At 43.1% G+C, this 22,139-nt stretch overlaps 1 protein-coding gene across 1 annotated transcript; it reads right to left on the minus strand.

Annotated features, from left to right (window-relative positions):
• Positions 1–19,067: 19,067 nt before the first annotated feature.
• On the minus strand, positions 19,068–22,017 carry aar2 (AAR2 splicing factor). The gene is given in 5 exon segments (XM_077018999.1): positions 19,068–19,844; positions 20,047–20,276; positions 20,763–21,399; positions 21,401–21,528; positions 21,889–22,017. Coding segments are annotated over 4 exon segments (1,161 nt in total). The 5' UTR covers positions 21,527–21,528; positions 21,889–22,017; the 3' UTR covers positions 19,068–19,676.
• Positions 22,018–22,139: the final 122 nt, after the last annotated feature.

The following is a 22,139-nucleotide window of genomic DNA, read 5'->3' on the forward strand; positions in this document are numbered from 1 at the left end:
AATATGTACCCTGGGCTTGACACTGGCTGTGACAGGTGCAGACCTAGCTCATGCCTTCTGGTCTTGGTACTCACTCAGTACATTTTGGACGTCAGTTTTTGGAATCCTGAGTGAAGTTTTACAACTGAAACTGACACCCTTTAGTGGCCATTTTTGGGGTGGCTGCTGGCTCTGCCGGGCCTCTATCTGTAAGCACTCGACAATCTGATATTATTGCGTTCACAACCATTTTAGCGCGAAGGAGACTTCTGCTGACCTGGAAGGCTTCTAACCCCCTCCATCTGCTGCTGCCTGGCTGGAGGATGTTATGTCATATCTTAAACTAGAGAAGGTCAAATTGACTTTGAGAGGATCGGTGGAAAAGTTCTATTTGAAATGGGATCCCTTTCTATCATATTTTGAAAATTTACAGAAACTACCCTGAAAACTGGATGCAGGAATGGATTACAGATGCCATTTGTGCATGTGGATATGTACAGTATATGTGTGGGCTTGTTGGTGCACATGTATATGGATATATGGGGGTGTAATTATATCAAATGTGTGTGTGTGTGTGTGTGTGTGTGTGTGTGTGTGTGTGTGTGTGTGTGTGTGTGTGTGTGCATATGTGTATGGTATGTGTGTATGTGTATAAGTATATATGTATGTATAAGATCTGCCTTATTTATCGAGTTGATTGATTACGAATGAGATTTGTAAACACAGTGTACGTTACATGTATAATTAATACAATAGCTGCTTGTTTGTGGGGGGGAGTGGGGGTGGGAAGAATGTTTTGTTGTTATTAGTTTTAGTTTATTTTCAGAAAAAATGTAAAACCATGGAAGGAAATGTAAGTACTCTGTATCTGTACTGCTGCACTACATACCTGTATTGTACTGCTCCTTCAAAATAAAATAAAATAATAGACAGAGGCACGAAAGGCAAAAGGGGATTTGGTAGAAACATAGGGATAGACACAAACACCGGAACAGACAGACACAGTGGGTGGTCCCCTTCCTGCCCTTCCCACAAACCCTCTGCCGGGTGCGGCGCGGCTGGCGGATGCCCCTACAGCCCTATCGGTGGGCATGCGACCAGTCTCCTTGGAAGCTCTCGGGGGGGGGGGGGGGGCGGCAACCGGGCACGCTTGCCGACATTTGCTCTTCTCCCTCCAAGAGCCCCACAGGGGAAGCTGATCGCCTCCTGGTGATCCGACCCCTGGCCTGGCCGTGTTTGTGGGTTTCTCAGTCTCCATCTCCTCTTCCAAACCGGCCGAACTCCACGTCATGGATTCTCCCAGGGTACTGCACCGGGAGCAGTCCATCGCGCTCCCCTCCTCTGAGTACCGTCCGAGTACTCAGACGGAGGCTGGCTGCCTTCCTCGTCCTCACACTCCGTGAGGTCTGAGTACTCGGATGGAGGGGAGCTCACATCCTCCCTGTAGCGCTCAGTCGGAGCCGAGTACAGGGATGAAGGAGGGTGATGTCTTCCTCACCCTCGCCATAATACTCGGTGGGGGCAGAGTATACAGTCGAAGGGGAGCTTTCCTTCTCTTCCTCACCCTCGCCGTAATACTCAGTGGGGGCTGAGTATACGGACAGAGGGGAGCTTTCTTCCTCTTCTGACCCCTCCCCCTCAAACTCACTCTCTGAGTTTGCAGGGGGAGAGGCATGGTGGTGCCTACTGGGCCTTTTGCCCTTCTTGGCGTGGGATGTATATCCTGGCATAGTATGGTCGGCTCGTCTTTCTGTGACGTTGAGTGCAGAGAGAAGGACGAGGCACAAATACCACGTCATTTGTACCACACAATGACGTGATGTTAATTTAGACAATAGCGCAAATGGCGCACGTAGAACATTAACGCGTGAATGACTCTGACAAAGATGAGCACGGGACACTGCGCTAACACGCATAAACCACATACGCCCCAAGTGATCACGAGACGAGCCACAGGTGAGACCGATGAACACGCTCAGGCACAACCACACCATGACTACAAGAAAATAGCCACTGACCTGCAGATGCCCTTATCTACAGTCAGAGCAATCATCAAAACGTTAAAAACGTCTGGAACTGTGACAAACAAGCATGGAAGAGGACGCTAGTGTATCTTGCCACCACACACAGTGAGAAAGATGGTAAGAGAAGTAAAAAGTTATCCAAAATTCACTGTAACAGAATTGAATCAAATGGTAGCATCTTGGGTTACGAGGTCTCCCAAATAACCATCAGGCACTATCTACATGCCAACAAGCTGTTTGGGAGGCATGCACAGAGAAAGCCTTTTCTGAGTTATACTCATGAGTTTAAATGGGTGGAGTTTGCCAAGAGGTGCTGGGATTTTAACTTGGACCATGTGCTTTGGTCAGATGAGACTAAGATAGATCTTTTTGGCAACAAACACTATAAGTGGGTCTGGCATAACACCAAGGATGAGTATGCAGAAAAACATCATTCCCACTGTTACGTATGGGGGATGATAGGTGATGCTGTGGGCCTGTTTCTCCTTCAAAGGACCTGATAACCTTGTAAGGATACATAGGATCATGAACTCTGAGAGAGAGAGAGAGAGAGAGAGAGAGAGAGAGAGAGAGAGAGAGAGAGAGTGTGTGTGTGTGTGTGTGTGTGTGTGTGTGTGTGTGTGTGTGTGTGTGTGTGTGTGTGTGTGTGTGTGTGTGTGTGTGTGTGTGTGTGTGTGTGTGTGAAAGCCCAGCAGTAGTGCTGGCTGCCCTTGTCAGCAGCAGTGGAAGAACCAGGATGTTTACAAACACACACTTACACTTTCATGTGGCTACATCAGGGAGTCAAACTGGACCAAATTGGAAATAACTGAAGAAAGGACTGGAAACGGTTCTGCTAGAGTCAACAAGAACTGAAGATACAGCCTTCATCCATTTAACATCCAAGGAAACCCAGTAAGGAAAGATCATAGATTAGAGTCGAAAGAGGCACTCGGAGCACTGCAGTGCTGTGTGTGAGGCAGTAACTCTGATAATCAGTTAATCAGTAATCATTCACCTCTCACAGTCTCAGCACCACTGCACCCTTTTCACATAGCACATAACCTCGGATGCTATTGGAACAGATACATTTTCTATTTGTCAAGGATGGCTGACTTATATCTCCAAAGTACACAGCTGTCCTGGATGTGGTTAACTGACCTTGTGTGTCTCAGTATTCCACAGAAGGTTCGTGCTGTTTGTGTTTCAATTGGAATGAAATTATATGATAGGATTGCAACTGATTTCTCATCCTGAGGGACAAAAAGTATTCAAAGCCGTATACATAATTTATTGATTAAGGATCTCAAAACTATATTATAAGCTTTATTTTGTCTGGGATTATGTACAAAATATGTTAATCTCAAAAGAGAGGAGATGTTTTGCACCAGAGTTAACTAATAAACGAACACTTTTATTTGCAGATACTGGGCAGCTAAACAGATGACTAGCACTATAAACACAAAAAGTACAATACATTCATTCATCTTCTATCCACTCATTCCCATTAAGGACTGGTGAGAGAGCACAGGATGCAAGGTGGGAACCAGTACGGACTGGGCTAAATACAAAAAAAAAAAGACAAAAACAAAATCAATAATACAATAACTCACTATATAAATTCAATATATAGAGAACTCACACCCCCTGCATTTTCTCACTGAAGCAATTAAACCAGATTATCAAATGTAGTTGTGCTCCATGCGCTCAAATTTAGTTAATCCTAATCCTAACTAGTTAGGGCTTGTTAGTCTGATTCCTCTCAAGTGGCTTCACCTTATATAAGCAGAGTCACAAAGCTCAGCCTTGGTGTATGTTACATTCATGCCAGCTCACTGGTAAATGGTTCCCGGATCACTTCAATCTTTTCCTTCATTGTTCTGTGAGGCAATGTTGTATATGTCTCAAAGTTGTGCTTTATGGTAGAAGTTCAGTTATTTGTCTGTCTGTCTTCTCTTGTTATTCACGTCATTGGTTTCAGTCATGACTTCTAGTCTAGTGTGGACCGAAGTTTGAGTCCCAGACCAGACTAGCCATGAGGTTCTTCCATCTAGTTTAGACCCCTTGTGTCTAGTGGATGTGAATGGGTTTAAGCTCAGCTGTAAACTCGTCCCGTCTGGTTGGGTGAGCCTCTTGTCTCCACCAAGTTCACCCTTACACTTCCCTACCTTCCCTAGCCCCACAGTATAAACCTAAACCCCACACACACAGTCCTGTATTCCTAACTCTAACCTTTCCAGAGGTGTCAATTCCAGGTTCAGAAAGGAAGCTCAGGCTTCCTGGATTGTGTTGATTCCATTAATTTTACCTGGAGTGCGCTAGTTAGAAAATCTAGCAAGCTTGAGCAAAATCCTGGTGAGGACTTTTACTTTCTGAACCTGGAATTGACACCTCTGAACTTTTCCTATCTCTAACCGTTCATAACCCTAACCACTGTCCTGTATTCCTAACCCTAGCCCTGGTCCTAATCCTTAACCTCAACCCAAAACCACGTGGCAGTTCATCTGCAGGGGTATGGGTGAAAGTTTCCATTATAGAGTGTTAATATGAATCAATGCATTGTCAACAGTCAGAGTCCTACATCATTCATCATTTTAAATAAAGGTTTATGAAGGCATGATTTCATCAAATGGATGTGAATTTTAAAATATAATTAAAACAAACATTACAAATTATAATGTTTGTGTTACAGTTCCTGTCTACTACCCCTCTTGTTTTGGTTTATATTTCCTGGTTTCCCCTTTGTGTACTCTTATTTTGAAATTCATTGAGTCTGGTTTCAGTGTTTTTCCATTCCGTCCTTCTTGTTTGTAACCCTCATTAGTATTCCCTGGTGTTTGTTATTACTTTTACTTGATTTCCCCTGTATTTTTATACCCTGGTTTCTGTGTAGCCTGTAACAGCCCCTCCAGGAAGGTGAGTGTGGCTGGAGCACTGTGATGACCTGGCCAGGACAACACAAGACTGTTGGTAATATACCATAACCTGGAGATTAATGCTCCCAGTCCTGAACTGGGCTAATCCGGAATAAATACCCCCCATCACCCCTTTAGCTTTCATAAGGCAACTCTGTAAGAGGGTTAGAGTTGTTTTACCACTTCCACAGGTCCAGTTGGCAGTTCCACTGTGTTATTTGCCACACACCTATAAAGTGTAATTGTGTTGATACTGATTAAAACTTTGCATTATTTTTTAGGAATTGTGCCTTTACTGGAGCAAAAGGTGATGCATAGAATCCTGAGAAGTTTGGTGTTGATACAGCTGGGATTTTATTGGGCCTATAGAACTTAAAAGCTATTTAAAAGTCCAACATGTCTGTGACAGCTGGACTGAAACACTTCTGTAGGTTTAGCAGCACTGGAGAAGCCTCTTCTTAAACACACAGCGCATGATCTCCAGTGAAATGCTGCAGTTAAGCTAATGATTTTAGAATTCAGCCTTCTCATTAGAACTATAAGGGCTAAAATCCTGATAGTGTGTGTTAGCAATGGTCTAATAATCATATATAATTCTTAGTCTCGTTATAAGAATACAAACTCAAAATGCACAAATACAGTATCTATATAGTAGTAAGGTAATATCTAGTATTAAACAACTGGAAGCAATCAGAAAGAAAACAGCTTCTATAGGTTAACGTGGCAATTTAGTGTAATTTAATTGAGCGGTAGCAGGAACCTGATTGGAATGAGACCAGAAGAATATTTCAGGATACCTGAAGACAATCTCTCCAGCAGAGTTCAAGATGGGTTTAATCACACACACACACGCACAGACAATAGTGAACACTACGGGGCTGTGAGTACCAACACACACACACACACACACACACACACACACACACACACACACACACACACACTAGAGGGCTGTATATGCACATATGCCCAGTCCAAGACAAGGGGGCAGCCCCAACTCTGGCACCCAGTGAGCAGTTGGGGTTCTGTGGGGAACACAGTGAACAGCACTTCAGTCATGTCTAGCTGGGAGTCAAACCCACAACTCTCCAATCACAAGACCCTAACCCTACCCCTAACCACTAGAGCATGGCTGCCCGTGTGTGCCCATGTTCTAATACATCTGTTTTTAAGAGGGAAAGGCTGGTACCCTAGATGGACGTACCTGTCTGCTAGGTTAAATGGACTGGGCCTCTGAGATCCCGAGTGGGGATATATCATTTATTATTATTGCAAATAAAATTGTTCAATTTTTTGATGATGATGTGGTAACAGAAGTAAATCAGAGTGGATTATTGGGGTGTATATTGTGGAGTTTGGGAAGGCCACAGCTGCAAATCTCCAGAGTTCCTGTTATAGGTACCATGCAAATCACCACCAGCAATACATAGAACACGTTTTCTAAAGCTATGTGGAATGCAGGTGTTTGGATACCTTGATCAGCAGAATGTTGCTTTTTGTTTCAGATTTGAAAAGTGCTGGAATTTAGGCTAAATACGTGAAAATGTTTGAAATTGTAACTACTTCGTTTCACAACAAATAGCCATCTGAATGAACAGTTTTTTTGTATTTCGTTAACAAATACGAGCCTCTTGTAATTCCAGGACGAAACATGAGAGAACGTGAAGACGTTAAGATTGGGCGTTTTGAAAATAAACAACAATTAAATAATGTGATAAAAAAGCGAATTATTTCGGATCATTTCGAATATATGTATAAATATTTAACTTAATTAAGTTAAACGTGAAGGGAAATATTGAAATGGACATTGAAAGTGACGTTAATTCCACCTTGTAAAGGTGTATGAACCCTGCAAACATGACTTTGTTCATTGCGCTGAAGCGCGGCGCGCGCGCGAAGTTACAAAATTCGAGAGGTGCACGACCTTGCGAATCAACAGCGCGTGAGGCCCTCCGCCACCGAGATTACATAATTTTCGCCGCGCGGACCCTCGCGCAGCGTCAAGTATAAACCTGGCTTAAACCTAGCTTTAAAGCACTTCTACGGCACTTTCAAGGTCCATTTCAATATTTCCCAGCTGACTCAGGTTCTCTCTAAGCTCGGTTTCTGGAACGGAAAACCCTGAGTTTTCGTTAACTCTGAGTTTACTTACCCGGTTTCTGGAATACCCCCCTATTCAGTCAGCTATTTGTTGTGAATTGAAATACAGTTACAATTTCAAGCATTTTCAAGTACTTTAGCCTAAATTCCAGCACTTTTCAAACCTGGAACACAATGCACAATTAAAATTCGTCACCTAAATTTTCCGCCGTTTGCGGAGGTTCGCGCGAGGTGCAACGTTCACTCCCAAAGCCTTAACTTGTCGCTGATCACCTACAGTGTTTCTCGCACAGCTCACACAAACACACGCAGGTACGTCCACATGGAATTAACGCAAACGTAGCGCTTTCAAAATAAAAGCGTCACAGTTGTATTGCACGCACGATTTAGATATTTGTTTCATTTATGATTGGCCTCTCGCGGGCCGGACATGGACGCACAACGGGCCGGATGTGGCCCGCGGGCCGTTGTGCCCAGGTCTGGTCTTACTACTAGTCATAGTTTACCAAAGGGCATAGTTGAACTGTAGACTTAACTAAGTTTGTAGTTCAGACATTCTGAATGTATCTGTGCATGTTCTGTTTTGCACACAATCTCTCAATTCGTAACACAACTGATCTTGTGGTCATCTCGTCTTCCGCAGGCTCACGCAAGCCACTTTATTTTTTGTTATTAAGCCAGCACGCCATTAACTTTTGTTCTGACCATGTTAGAACTCAGTAACATACGTGAGCTCATTAACATACCACCACACTGCTCTACTGTTTAAACACGGCGCCATTTTAGTTGCCTTGTTTCCCACAGGAGAACTGTGATAAACCCCGCCTCCTTGCATGAGCACATCTGCATACACGTTTACTCTCCTCCCCATTTTTCTTTTACACATTCTCTCTCTCACACAAACACACTAGATGTTTAGTTTTCACTGTAAATATACTGATCCTTGTTGCTGATGCTGTTTGGTAGATGGTTTAAAATAAATGTACCAAATAAATGTACAATTGTTCAAATTGTGATTGTTGCCAATATCTCCAAAGAATCCATAGCTTTTAAAATACATCAGATACCAAACCATTAATTATTTTATTTAGAACTAAATATTGATTCTAGTTTGATTTGAACATGAGAAGGGTTTTATTTATTTAAAATTATTACCTACTTTAAAGTATTAGTAGGTGAATCCATACGCTGTAATTATTTTTGTAGGTTGAAATAACCTACAAAATTCCTAAAGACAGGATTACCTTCTGAGTACTGGGATTGGGAGGCAACTGTCTATTTGAACTGAGGGGTTTTGATAAGGTGGAATGCGGACCAAATCAGTCAACTATAATTGTTTTTTTTTTCCACATGTAGTTCCAATTCCTGCATTTTGTTGTGTAGTTGTGTGAGATTATCCTGTTGTGGTTCTGGGTGCTGAAGTTGAGTAACTGTTCTGAAATTGTTCTTTTATGAGTTGTTTTATTGGAGTGGAAATGGCTCTCTTTTTAGGTGTCCAGTTGGAATTGGTTGTGAAGATTGTACTCTCAACACCGAATCAGGAGTGGGTAACGATTTACTCGTTTACTCGGCTTTCACATTACACAGGCATGCAGCATTTTTTGCTCTTGCTTTTGTCTCTAACATCGTCGTCTTATATCCTACAACGCATCCACACCTCTCCTTTGCATCCTCTCGTGGTGCGTTCAATATCTTAACATTACAACAGACATTACCTTGGTAGGAGATGCTACGTTATGGTTATGGGTTAGGGTTAGGTTAGACTTATGGTAGGGTTAGGGTAGATCTAGAAATATTGGGAACCTGCTTTTTGGTTTGCTCCCTAGGGAAATTGTACAGGTAAAGAACGTAACCACACTAGCTACACTTCAGTGTTCTGAAAACACAATCTAGAGCACAATAGATGGTATATTTGTGACCTGACAAATTCCTTAATAACATGTACATACATAGTTTACTGTTGAGTTGAAATTGTCTGTGTAGAGGAACTGTCAGATTTCCACTGAAAGAACATCATGAAACCAGGATTCACGCTTTACACTGATAAGGAGGAGCTCAGATTTTCTGCGTGTTTGGGGTGAACAGCAGCACATCTCACTCTCTCACTTTTGTTTTCTCCCTCTCACCCTCTTTTTCTCTCTCTCACTCTCATGCTCATATTCTATTTTCCTGTCAGAAAGAATAGTGAAACGTCACCCCGACAGTGAGGATCTCACACCAAGTTATGATCAGTATTTGATGGGAAAAAAACGCATTACTGCAATTCATCCAATATGTCTGGAACTGATTCTGAATTTCCAAAAAGTCCATATGAGAGCTGAAACATTAGAGAAGCACACATACACATGTCCCACACATACACACACATTCCTAGACATGCATGCACACACACACACACACACACACACACACACACACAGCATCTGTCTAGTATAATATATATTGATTCTCAAAGTTGAAAAGAAGAAATAATGGGTGAAATGCTATATTAACAAAGACATCTGTATGCATGAGCATTTGTACTATTGTCAAACTTACTATAAATATAGGCCTTAAATTTACAATAAAGAGGGTTTGGGTTGGATTAGGATTAGCGGTAAATTGCATAAAACTTGAGACCTTAAGAACAAGGGGCCCTTATTGAGTTGGCAGTCTTGATGAGTTGAGTGTGGATGGCTAGAAATGACCTCTGGTGCTCCATCTAAAACCAACTTCTCTCCTAATTAGTCTCATGTAACCTCCATAACGGATATCAGCTGGGTTACCTTAGCCACCTGCGGCCTGGAACTACAGCCTTAACCTTTTACGCCATCACTGAAACATTCCATTCATGGACAAACACTGACCTGGACTGTGTCCTGATCTTTCATTGTGGATAGAATCTCAACGTTACAGACACTGGAACCTCAATATGCCATCAACAGGTGAGCAAAAATGAAATCTTCACAGACCAAAACAAATTGTTCCTCTCCAACACGTCGCTCGCGAGCTACCAGTAGCTCGCCAAAGGGCCAATGAATTACATATAAATTTGTAAACCTAATTGGTCTCATCGAGAAATCTACTTCAATTTATGTCCAATCAAAATTCACAGTTGTCCCTCCCCTTCTAACACTAAATGATTATTCGCCAATTATACAACAGTTAGTTCACAATCCGACTGGTTGAGAAGTGTTCTAACCCTGCAGATATGTGTGATAACAGCACGGTATTCTCATTCTCTGTATCACTCCGCGGACGCGTTGTCAAGTAACGGCTCTATTGAACTCGTGTTCTATTGCTCAATTCGCTGTCAATCAAAAAGTTAGGCTGCCATCAATATTGAATAAACCAGGGGTCACTCACGTCATGAGTCGCCACGTCATGTTTTTGCCACAACTATAGAATGTCTGCGGTTGCTAGCGGTCTTCCCGCTTAGCAATTGACACTCGCACATGCAACTTTCGTTCGCCACACCCAACCCACCCACCCCCCCACCCCTCCAACAACTTTTCGGGTAGCCCTCCGCAATAATTGGTATCCAAGAGGTAGCTCCCAGTTTCAAAAAGGTTGGAGACCCCTGCTCTAAACACTTTCCTGCTCACGTGTCGTGAAGTGTATCCAGTCACTGAGTATGATCTAATCAGGAGAATTGTTTTTTTTTTCACACAAATCATTTCCCGCTAGTGACTGTACACCATTCCTCAGCACTAGGTTGAGGATTAGGGTTAGTTAGGGTTAGCAGTGGTCAGATGTGGGTGATTGGAGAGTGGTAGGGTTGGGCATAGTTACAGTTAGCAGTGGTCAGATGTGGGCAATTGGAGAGTGGTATGGTTGGGGTAGTTAGAGTTAGCAGTGGTCAGATGTGGGCGATTGGAGAGTGGTAGGGTTGGGGATAGTTAGAGTTAGCAGTGGTCAGATGTGGGCGATTGGAGAGTGGTAGGGTTGGGGATAGTTAGAGTTAGCAGTGGTCAGATGTGGGCGATTGGAGAGTGGTAGGGTTGGGGATAGTTAGAGTTAGCAGTAGTCAGATGTGGGCGATTGGAGAGTGGTATGATTGGGGTAGTTATGTTTAGCAGCGGTCAGATGTGGGCGATTGGAGAGTGGTATGGTTGGGGTAGTTAGAGTTAGCAGTGGTCAGATGTGGCCGATTGGAGAGTGGTATGATTGGGGTAGTTAGAGTTAGCAGTGGTCAGATGTGGCCGATTGGAGAGTAGTATGATTGGGGTAGTTAGGGTTAGCAGTGGTCAGATGTGGGCAATTGGAGAGTGGTAGGGTTGGGGTAGTTATGTTTAGCAGCGGTCAGATGTGGGCGATTGGAGAGTGGTATGATTGGGGTAGTTAGAGTTAGCAGTGGTCAGATGTGGGCGATTGGACAGTGGTAGGGTTGGGGATAGTTAGAGTTAGCAGTGGTCAGATGTGGGCAATTGGAGAGTGGTAGGGTTGGGGTAGTTAGAGTTAGCAGTGGTCAGATGTGGGCGATTGGAGAGTGGTAGGGTTGGGGTAGTTAGAGTTAGCAGTGGTCAGATGTGGGCGATTGGAGAGTGGTAGGGTTGGGGATAGTTAGAGTTAGCAGTGGTCAGATGTGGGCAATTGGAGAGTGGTAGGGTTGGGGATAGTTAGAGTTAGCAGTAGTCAGATGTGGGCGATTGGAGAGTGGTATGATTGGGGTAGTTATGTTTAGCAGCGGTCAGATGTGGGCGATTGGAGAGTGGTATGATTGGGGTAGTTAGATTTAGCAGTGGTCAGATGTGGGTGATTGGACAGTGGTAGGGTTGGGGATAGTTAGAGTTAGCAGTGGTCAGATGTGGGCAATTGGAGAGTGGTATGGTTGGGGTAGTTAGAGTTAGCAGTGGTCAGATGTGGGCGATTGGAGAGTGGTAGGGTTGGGGATAGTTAGAGTTAGCAGTGGTCAGACATGGGCGATTGGAGAGTGGTAGGGTTGGGGTAGTTATGCTTAGCAGCGGTCAGATGTGGGTGTTTGGAGGGGGAGTCTGTCTGGACGACTTGTGCTTTTCCATGTTGCAAACTGTTGATGGCAAATCACTGATAATTTAGGACTTTTGAGGGACACCAGTCCCGTCTCTTACTAGAAGATCTAGTGTGGATCCATCAGATGTAGATAAGGCAGGTATATTGTTCTTAATGTCTACATATCCCATATTCTCATTTCAATCTCATTCTGAGTAACCTATTTCTAGTCATTCCAGGACTGCTATTTTCAAGGGTTCACTTCCTTAGCTCTGTATTTCTAGACAGATAGATCAAACTGGGCGACAGATATGAGGCTCTCTCTGTCTGCCAGGACAAGGACTGCAGTGGGTTTGATCAAATCGAATGTATTTATGTAACGCATTTTTACATCACACATGGTTGCAGGGCAACTTTACAAATGTTTCCAGATCCCTGATGGGCAATCCGGAGACAACAGTAGCAATGGAAAACTCTCAGGATGGATTAAGGGATTGAACCTCTCCTCCGTGGATGGCCCACTATACACATAATCCATGCTTTAATACATTATATATAGTATTATACAGTATATGTGTTGAGTGTATGTGCAGCAATCTTGGCTAGTCCATTTGGTCTAGGGTGGTTGCCTCGTGTTTACAAAAGTGCTCAGTACATGAAACACATGCTGCTGTGTTGGAGTCTAAAAGGTGCAGTTAGTCTACACTATCTTACTTTAGTGAGTCTGCAATCCTATCACAATATATCCACTGCCAGAGGTGTCAATTCCAGGTTCAGAAAGTAAAAGTCCTCACCAGGATTTTGCTCAAGCTTGCTAGATTTTCTAATTAGTGCAATCCAGGTAAAATTAGTGGAATCAACACAATCCAGGAAGCCTGAGCAAAATCCTGGTGAGGACTTTTCCTTTCTGAACCTGGAATTGACACCTCTGCCCACTGCAAACATCAGAGAACATTTTATCATTATATATGATTTACTGTTATGTCACTTTGCCATTATGGGGATATGGATGAATACTAAAGTCTACCAAGATAAACTATTTTAGCATTTTAGTGAACTCTTTATTCAGTAGGCTGAGAGGCTTTATGAGAAAACACTTGCAGCTGGTTCCTGAAATATCAAGCATGACGTTCATCCATTTTCATACTGAATTCAATCCAGAAATGGAACTCGTATAATTTCTCTTGTTTCTGAGCCAGGCTGCCCAGGAGCTGGAAGAGCAGGATTGCTTTATTAACTAGTCAAATCCTAATCAAAAACACATGCTGCGGCTTTCCACACATTCCCCCGTGATCGCTCTGTCCTGCTTCACATGCACAATGATCTAACATTTTATCTAACATAAATGTGCTTCATCTGACACACATGCCTCTGCAGTAACATTCAAGTCAAGTGGGCTTTAAATGTCATTTCAACCAAATACTGTGTGTACACAGTGAAACAACGTTCTTCCAGCACCAGGTGCTACATAAGACAATATACATAATACAGTAGGACTACACAGGACCATATACATAAGACCCTCCCCCCCACACACACACACACACTGACATGATGAACACATTGGTGAATTCCCACAGTAAATAAAAGGGTCTGCATCTAACAGTCATAAACTCCACCAGCAAAAATAATAGACTAGAGACTAGAGAAAAAAATAAAACTAGAGACTATTTCACAGTTTTTGCACTATTCTGTGTTGAGGTAAATGCACAAGCCACCACCGAAAGTCTTACCGCGCAGAGCTGGGTTTCTGTCGGAGCGGCTAGTCCGCCTAGCTGAATGATGGTGTTGGGAATGCCATCACTAAGCCATGTTTCCATGAAAACACACAGCAGTCTCTGGATTCTTGCAGAGTTGTTTGCTGAAGCATCAGGTAATGCCATAGATTTGAGGCCTGGTCTCCGTTGTAGATCAAGACTGTGTGGCATCTCCAGCAGGTCATCGTGTTATTTGTGTGTTTTGGAGGTGCACCTGAAATTGTCAAAGGCAGATGTGGAAACTGGTTGTTCCAGAATCCATGTTCGGGAAAAAGGTTTAAAAAAATTTGACTTACAAAATTTTTTTATAACCACCATTTTAGTTTGAGCAGCCACTGCGAACCACCATCTTGAGCAGGATTACAACGTACACACTACATACTATAGTCACTACACACCACCCAGTGTACCCACTACACACTAGCCACTACACACCACACTATAGTCACTACACATTACAGTCACAGATAGTGGTGGAAAGTTCCTATTCACTCAGCAACTAAATCTACATTAACATGTTTCACTTGACTTCCTGCAGCAAAATTTGAGCAAGCATTCCATCATCTCTCAACTCCAAATCCTCACCATAACTCTGACTATAACATTGACTCTAACCCTCACCGAAACCCTGACTGTAACCCTCACTGTAACCCTGACTGCAACCCTCACTGTAACTCTCAATGTGACTCTGATGAACGACAGCTCCATGCAGCACCTAACCCAGCGCCTTGTTCATCAGAACCACTCTCCCCTGTAGAACAGTGACTGGCTCTTATTTTACAGTGAGATCTCAGCCAGGAGAGGCAGGGCAAAAAAATGAGTTCTAAGCACTTTGGCTTTCAGTGAGGTCTGCAGTTTATAAGCAGTTAAAGTGTGGCTGGTATCCATAGACCGACTTAACCCAAAGTGTGTTTATTTCTCAGGCATTCTGGGTCAAAGGGAATCGAAACCAGACCAAGCATACAAACAAAACAACTCGGCCAATCGCATTCCAAATTCAGAGGGAGAGAGGAAGAAGGAGGAGGAGCCAAATGTAGATAAATTCACTAGAAATGAGACGTACAGTACATGAGAGTTTAGGCTACAAACGTACGGCCATATTACATTTCTTTTTAGATCTGGTCAGATGTGATGTCCTAAGATATAAGTGATGTCTCTGGACAGGATGAAATTTGTATGGAAAAGTATTTTAAAAAATAATAATAATAAAATGTAAACAATGTAATAAACTTCATAAAATACACAGTACATGTGTATGTGTGGATACAGATCTTCCAGGGTTATATATCCTTTACCAGGTCTGATTGATTCCCTCTGAAAAATAAACAAAACAAATTCAAAATATTTGTGGGATGAGACTTTTGAGAAGCATGTGTGACTAAACCAGGCCCCAAAGGCTCATAATGTGTAAACTATAACACACAAGACTCAATCTCAGGCTGGGGTCATCCAGGTCTTTTCTACACATGGACTCTCTCTCTCTCTCTCTCTCTCACACACACACACACACACACACACACACACACACACACACACACACACAGTCTCTCTCTCTCTTTTGGCTCAAACTCTAACCTCAGAAACCCCAAACATGTAGGATGAGGAGCCCTCCTTGGGCATGGGGTGTTTATGAGGAAACAATCAGTACTGTTAGCTGATATATGTGTAATCTGATGATCATAAGCAGATCAGGATCCAGGGCAGATGAAGTGAATTACTGGAGAATTCTAAAGTTTCTAACATCACTGACATAGAGCATGATCAACACTGACACTGGAAAATGGTCAATAACAGCACTGCACTTATTGACCTAATGTGAGGAGTTTTCTTTTCTCTTTATCTCTATTTGTTCAACACTCTGCTAATGATCAAAACCACAAGCAGCTCTAACCCCTAATCTTAATCCTAACCCCTAATCTTAACCTAACCATAACTCTAAGCCTAACCATAAATTCTAACCCAACCCCTAACACTAGCCATAACCCTAATACTAACCCTAACCTTAGACCCCAAGGGAGTCTTGGAAAGTAACCCCAAAGACAACAAGGTGAACAGAGAGGAAGATGACCCACGCGGTTTGATTAGGGCAGAAGGAATGAGAGACATCCGCTCTTTTTAAACAGATCTGAGGGAAAGGCATTTTTTTATTCTCATCAGATGATCTGAAACTGATCTGAGAGCAGGTTTGTGCATTTTAATAGCTGTTCTGGACCCAGAGAGCACAGGTGTAGCCAGGCCTGCGTATTTCCCCTGAGGGCTCAGTCCAACAGCTGGGTTGTAAAACCTGCATCCTGTCACTGGAGTATAGAGGCCTCAAAAGTAATTTAAAAGCCCAAAAACTTGAGGAAAGAGGAAGGTTATTTTCTCCACTTTTAATAGGTCCTCACATCCAAAATAAATCAAAAGCTTTTCCAAAACGTGATACATTTTCCAAAAGTGTGATAAAAGGGTGACCTCTCCACACACACACACACACACACAAAGGCATATATATATATATATATATATATATATATATATATATATATAAACATAGAAATAGATTTAGAAATTAGGTCATAGATAGAAACAGAAATTCTGTTGAGAATGAGAACCCCTAACCCTCAGTTCTAGGGTTAGGGTTAGTGTTAGGGTTCAAACACAGCCTGAGCTGTGGAATTTAACCGCAAAACACTCCGAGCTCTTCAGATCTATCACTTGCATAAAAGGGCTGCCAGAGTTCAGACATGCCTGCCAAAAGCAACCGGAGTCAACGTGGCCCATCAGACAGTCCTACCTGAACAGCCAAGCAACATATGGTTAAAGAGAAAGAGAGAGAAAAACAGAATGAGAGACAGAGGGAAAACTTGACAGAAAGTTTTCAAACAAAGAGTGTGAGAGGGGGAGAGAGAGGTGGGGAGTGGGAGGTGGAGAGTGAGAGATGGAGAGTGAGAAGTTGGCAGGTGGGAAGTGAGAGATGGGGAGTGGTGGGGAGGTGGGGATTTAGAGATTGAAAAATGGGGAGTGAGATATGAGAAGTGAGATATGGGGAGTGAGAGATGCAGAGGTGGAGAGTGAGAGGTGGGGGCTGGGAGTTGGGGAGTGAGAAATGGGGAGGTGGGGAGAGAGAGATGCGCAGGTGGAGAGTGAGAGATGTGGAGTGAGAGGTCATGAGTGAGGGACAGGGAGTGAGAGATGGGGAGAGAGATTGGGAGTGAGAGATGCAAAGGTGGGGAGTGACAGGTGGGGACTGGGAGTTGGGGAGTGAGAAATGGGGGGCTGGGGAGTGGGAGGTGGGGTGTGAGAGATACGGAGTTGCAGTGTGAGGTAGGGAGTGAGAGGTGATGAGTGAGAGATGAGGAGTGATAGATGGAAGTGAGAGATTGGGAAGTGAGGAATGAAAAATGGGGAGTGAGAGGTGGATAGTGAGAGATAAGGAGTGAGATGTTGAAGTGAGAGGTGGGGAGGTGGCAGGTGGGGAGTGAGGTGGAGAGTGAGATATGGGTAGTGAGAGATGCAGAGGTGGAGAGTGAGAGGTGGGGCTGGAAGTTGGGGAGTGAGAAATGGGGAGGTGGGGAGTGAGAGATGCGCAGGTGGAGAGTGAGAGGTGGGGAGTGGGAGGTGGCGAGGTGGAGAGTGAGAGGTGGGGAGAGAGAGATGTGGAGTGAGAGGTGATGAGTGAGGGACAGGGAGTGAGAGATGGGGAGTGAGAAATGAGTGAGAGATTGGGAGTGAGAGATGCAAAGGTGGGGAGTGAGGTGGAGAGTGAGAGGTGGGGAGGTGGTAGGTGGGAAGTAGAAGGTCGCAGGTGGGGAGTGGAGAGGTACCTACAAAACAACAACAAGAAGCCCACTCCTTCATGCACTTCATGCTTCTCAAGTTCCACTCTATAGACACTCCTGGAAACATTTACGACCAAACGAGGGAATTCAGCCAAACATCGTTTACATACTCAGTGACGGCAACTGAGACCTCAGGGCACAATTCATCATGAGCTGTAATGAAAATGAAAGGAAACTCTCCACCCGCTTGGCGTTCTTTGAGCAAGACCAGTCCAAGTAAGCAGTAAACAGCTGGAGGGTCACCAGTGAGACACAATGGGTCTTTCTTTCACAGAGAATTACAACATTATATTTATTATATTATATCACTGTAAGATCATTGCAAACTTCATTGTTGATATCAAAAGCTTCCTTGAACTAAAACAGATCCCAGAGGGTGTGTCTAAGTTTTCACCAAAAGCTTTCAGTTTCATATTGAAACTACACTTACGTTATTTAAATTCAACTGACATTTATATTGAACTGATGACATTTATAAGCAATTGACTATATTTGTATTCCACTGACTACATTTATGTGCAGCTGATTACATTTATGTGCATTTCATTATTTATAATTAGGTGACCCTTTTACATTTATATGTGTAACGGTGCAGAATCACGAGGCAGATTAGAATCAATGTGCAGGTTAAATATATAGTATTTAATAGGACAAATCCAGAGAACGTGGTCATACAAGCAGAGGTAAAAAAAACGAACACAGGCAAAAATAGAGGACAAGACAAAGGCAACATTGAGAGAACCAGGCAGAGAGATCATACGCATAGAAACTGAATCAGGATAAATGCTCGGTATGCAATGTAAGGCATGGCAATACTTTGCAGTGAGCAAGAGGGCTGTGGTGTTAAATATCACCACCAATCATTCTTGATAACAAATAGCTGAGCTGTTCTAAAACTCCGGGGAGTCAGACCTCTGGTGGCAAGACCGGGGAGTGCAGGACCTGACAATATGCAGATCATTATATTTATGATTAGGTGACAAATTATATTTTTTCCAAATCGCTCCTCAACGCTATGCTCAGCGGAGGCGTTTATACTTGGCAATCGATCGTGATATAATACTTAATTTGTGTCCATTTACACCTCCCCTCCGCTAACAATTTACACTCGCCACACAACCCTGATCCTGATTACTTTAACTCCAATCAGCCGTTTTGGAATCGAAAACTCTGAGTATGTCAGATCGGGGTAAGACAACTCAGAGTTCAGGGTTAAGTTTAGAGTTTGTTAAACCCGCTTTCTGAAATACCCCCCTGCACATCATTATCTGTCTTACATTTCCACTGCAGAACTCTTAACCACAGATGTTGAATAAAATAAAGCATATACCAAGAATTACAAAACTGTTTTTGTGGTTAGATCGGCCTATCAATATTGTATTAACTCATGGAGCAGCTGTGATCAACAGTGTATGCCCTCATAATTGCTTCTTACTCTTGAGTCTCTGAGTTGAACACTGGAACATCAGAAGTAATCTGCCCTCTAATGTACAATCATGTACTATCAACATGAAAATTTAGGCAGCAGACAACAACCAAAAATATGACTTGAAATTTTATTTTAAGAAATTATTCAAAAGGAGCAACAGTTATTTAAGTGCATACATTCACCATCCATGTTGTGTGTGTACTGTTCCACATGTCCACATTAGAGATCCCTACGACAACTGAAGACCAAACCTCACACACCTCCTCTCACACCTTTAACCTTTTCTTTGACACTCTCCCATTTCCCCTTGCAGGTATCTGGAGTCTCACATAATATAAAATAATACAAAAAAATATCAATAATACTATAATAATGCTACAATAACAAAAACAAACAAACAACTAAAACAAAACCACTTACAAAAAAAGAAATGTTGCAATTTGTCTTCATCCATGGAAACAGACAAACAGGGTTGGGGTTAGGGCTTGGGGTAGGTTTGGGGGTTGGGGTTCAAGTTAGGGGATAGGGGTTGGGGTTAATGGATAGATCTATGTGCACAGCCAGGAAGTTCACTGTGCTTTAGTATCAAGTCCTTGATTTTGAAACCAAAATGAGAGTCTTAACAGAAACACTGCATCAGCTGAGCAGTTCAGCCCACCTCTGCTGGGCCTGGGCCGAACTCTAACCCAGCTGTGCAGAGACTGGAACAGAAGTGTGTGTCTTCAGTCTAGTGTGACTCCTTCTGGAAGCTCCACCACCATTGGTGCGCACTCCTCCAGATCCACATCAAAATCCCAACGAAATTTCTTGGTCACGTGATCTTTGAACTTCTCTGCTTTTTTGCGGAGAGTTGTGTCGATGGCAGGTCCACTGGCAAACTGAAAGAAATCCTAAAAAGGACATTGAAGAAAGCCAGTAAAGGCCATATTATAACCCTGACTGAACACATCTCCATAAAGACTCACAACCACAGCACAGTGAACAAGCCATTATTGAACTACAAATATATTATATAAAATTTATATCAAAGAGGAAAAGAAATGTAATTACAGAGCCCAACCCAGAGCCTCTCCTCCAACCCAGAAGCTCTACCTGCAATGTGGACGTAAGGAAGTTGTTCTGAGACACAATGTCCACAAAGAAGTCTGGAGGGATCTCTCCGAGCTGGTGGTAGAGCACAGAGATGAGGCCCAAGTAGAGGTCCTTCCTCTCCCGCATGGCCTCCTCACTGCGGCACAGCACTGCCAGAAGCTTCTTCCAGTGCTCAAACGCCTCATACACATTTCCAATAAGGAAGCACACAAAGGCAAACTGCAGCTCCCCTAAAGTGCACAGACAGATCACACAGACAGGAATTTTCCATCAAAACTACTTGCATCTGTTAGCATAAGTGCTATTTTGTTTCCACGCATATCAAAGACTGACCTAATATAAAGATTCCTGGGTACCAGGCTATTTAAGCTTTTACTTGTTCACATCAGAGCAGAGCTTAATACGAAATAACAGCACGTGTAATGCATCAATCTGCCCCCTGTCAATCATTCCTCTCCGTGTTTTTCTATTCCCTTGTATTCCCCGTACCAGTCCCACCCTTCTTTTTGGTAATTTGTTTCACCTGAGTCTTGTTAATTAATATTAATTCATATTAAATAAGCCTGATCCAATAATATTATAACAATAATATTGATATTATAGAATACTATAATAACATTATTGTGAAATAAGAAGCCTGACCCAGTACTATTATAATACTAGTGATATTATTATAGAATAATATAACAACATTAATATTAAATAAGAAGCCTGACCTAGTATGTTCAGCGGCTGTTCCTTGTGGTGCTTCTCCAGGACACAGGTGAGGGTGTAACTGAGATCCATGCTGCACTGGGTGATCTGGGCTGGCGTGGCACCAGGCGGGTACATCTGCCTTGGGATGTGGGAGAAACGCAGCTCCGTTCCTTCTCTCGGCTTCATCCGCGGCAGCCGCTCCAAACCCTCCTTCATGCTTTGGCACTGCGCATCGTTGCGAGGCAGATTCTGCTCCAGCCGATCCTTGGTGTAGGGCAACTGGAGTTCGGGAACCACGTCACTAAAGGCACACACCCTCCCACTGAGGGGCTGCAGGGCACTGGCCACTTCGGGCAGCAGTTTGTCCGTCAGGGACACCCACTTCCTCAGTGTATCATAAGGGTACGGCCCCAGGTAGGCATCCAATTCAGGAAGACCGGCCCTTATCCGAGAAACCTTGTCAGGGTTCTGAGAGTCAGAGAAGTCCAGGTCCTCTTCTGTCTGGTCCCAGTGTGCTAGAACAAGCTCCCGGGGCTTCAGGGACAGGAAAAGGCCTCTTCTGGGGAAGATCTCACCATCACTACTTTTAGTGTTAGCAGCACTGTAATGGAGGAAGTGAATCCCAGGTGGGATCATTTTGACTCCACGGAAACGGGGGTCCCACCTGCCAGATCTTGTAGTCTATACCCAACTCTGTCCCTTCGGGCACACCAAGAAGAACCAGGATGGCTCCCTCTTCAAATAACCTCAGTGCAATTTCAGGATCCATGTCCACTCCTGCCATGTCTGGAGAAATATGCAAGTTGCAGCAAGTTGCACTAGCTTCATAGCATAGCATACATAGCACACCAGTTTACTATGACACAATGTAGCCTGATTAAAACTTTCAGCACCTACAGTCTTATTCTTAGTCTTTCTGTATCTATAGTCTTGGTGTTTCTGTATCAATAGTGGGGTCTACATGTACACCAAGACGTTTTAACACAGCTAACAGAGCAACACTAACAGGCCCTAAAGACATGTGAAGTCAACATGCTAAATGAAGGTAAGAAAACGAAACAAATTGACTGCGTAACATTTCACAATAATTAGCAAAAAGTACAACAAACACACAAAAGACAACAAAATATCAATACCGCTAAATACCTAAATACTCTTCTTCAGCGCAGGAACGATACCGCTACCATTAACTTCCGGTTCAAAAAGTGTCGTGGGTGGTTTAAATATTATATTTCCGGTTTATCTATTTTTTTATTTATTAAAATACACATATCTAGCTAGCTGGAACTCAGGAGAAACTATTCTAACTACATTGCTTTAATTACTGTATTGTAGAGTGCCTGAACGCAACTTCAAAATAGCTAACATATGTCAGACCGAAGGTATTGATTTAAAAA

Source organism: Brachyhypopomus gauderio, chromosome 10 (genome assembly GCF_052324685.1).
Source record: "Brachyhypopomus gauderio isolate BG-103 chromosome 10, BGAUD_0.2, whole genome shotgun sequence".
Classification (NCBI taxonomy): Eukaryota; Metazoa; Chordata; class Actinopteri; order Gymnotiformes; family Hypopomidae; genus Brachyhypopomus; species Brachyhypopomus gauderio.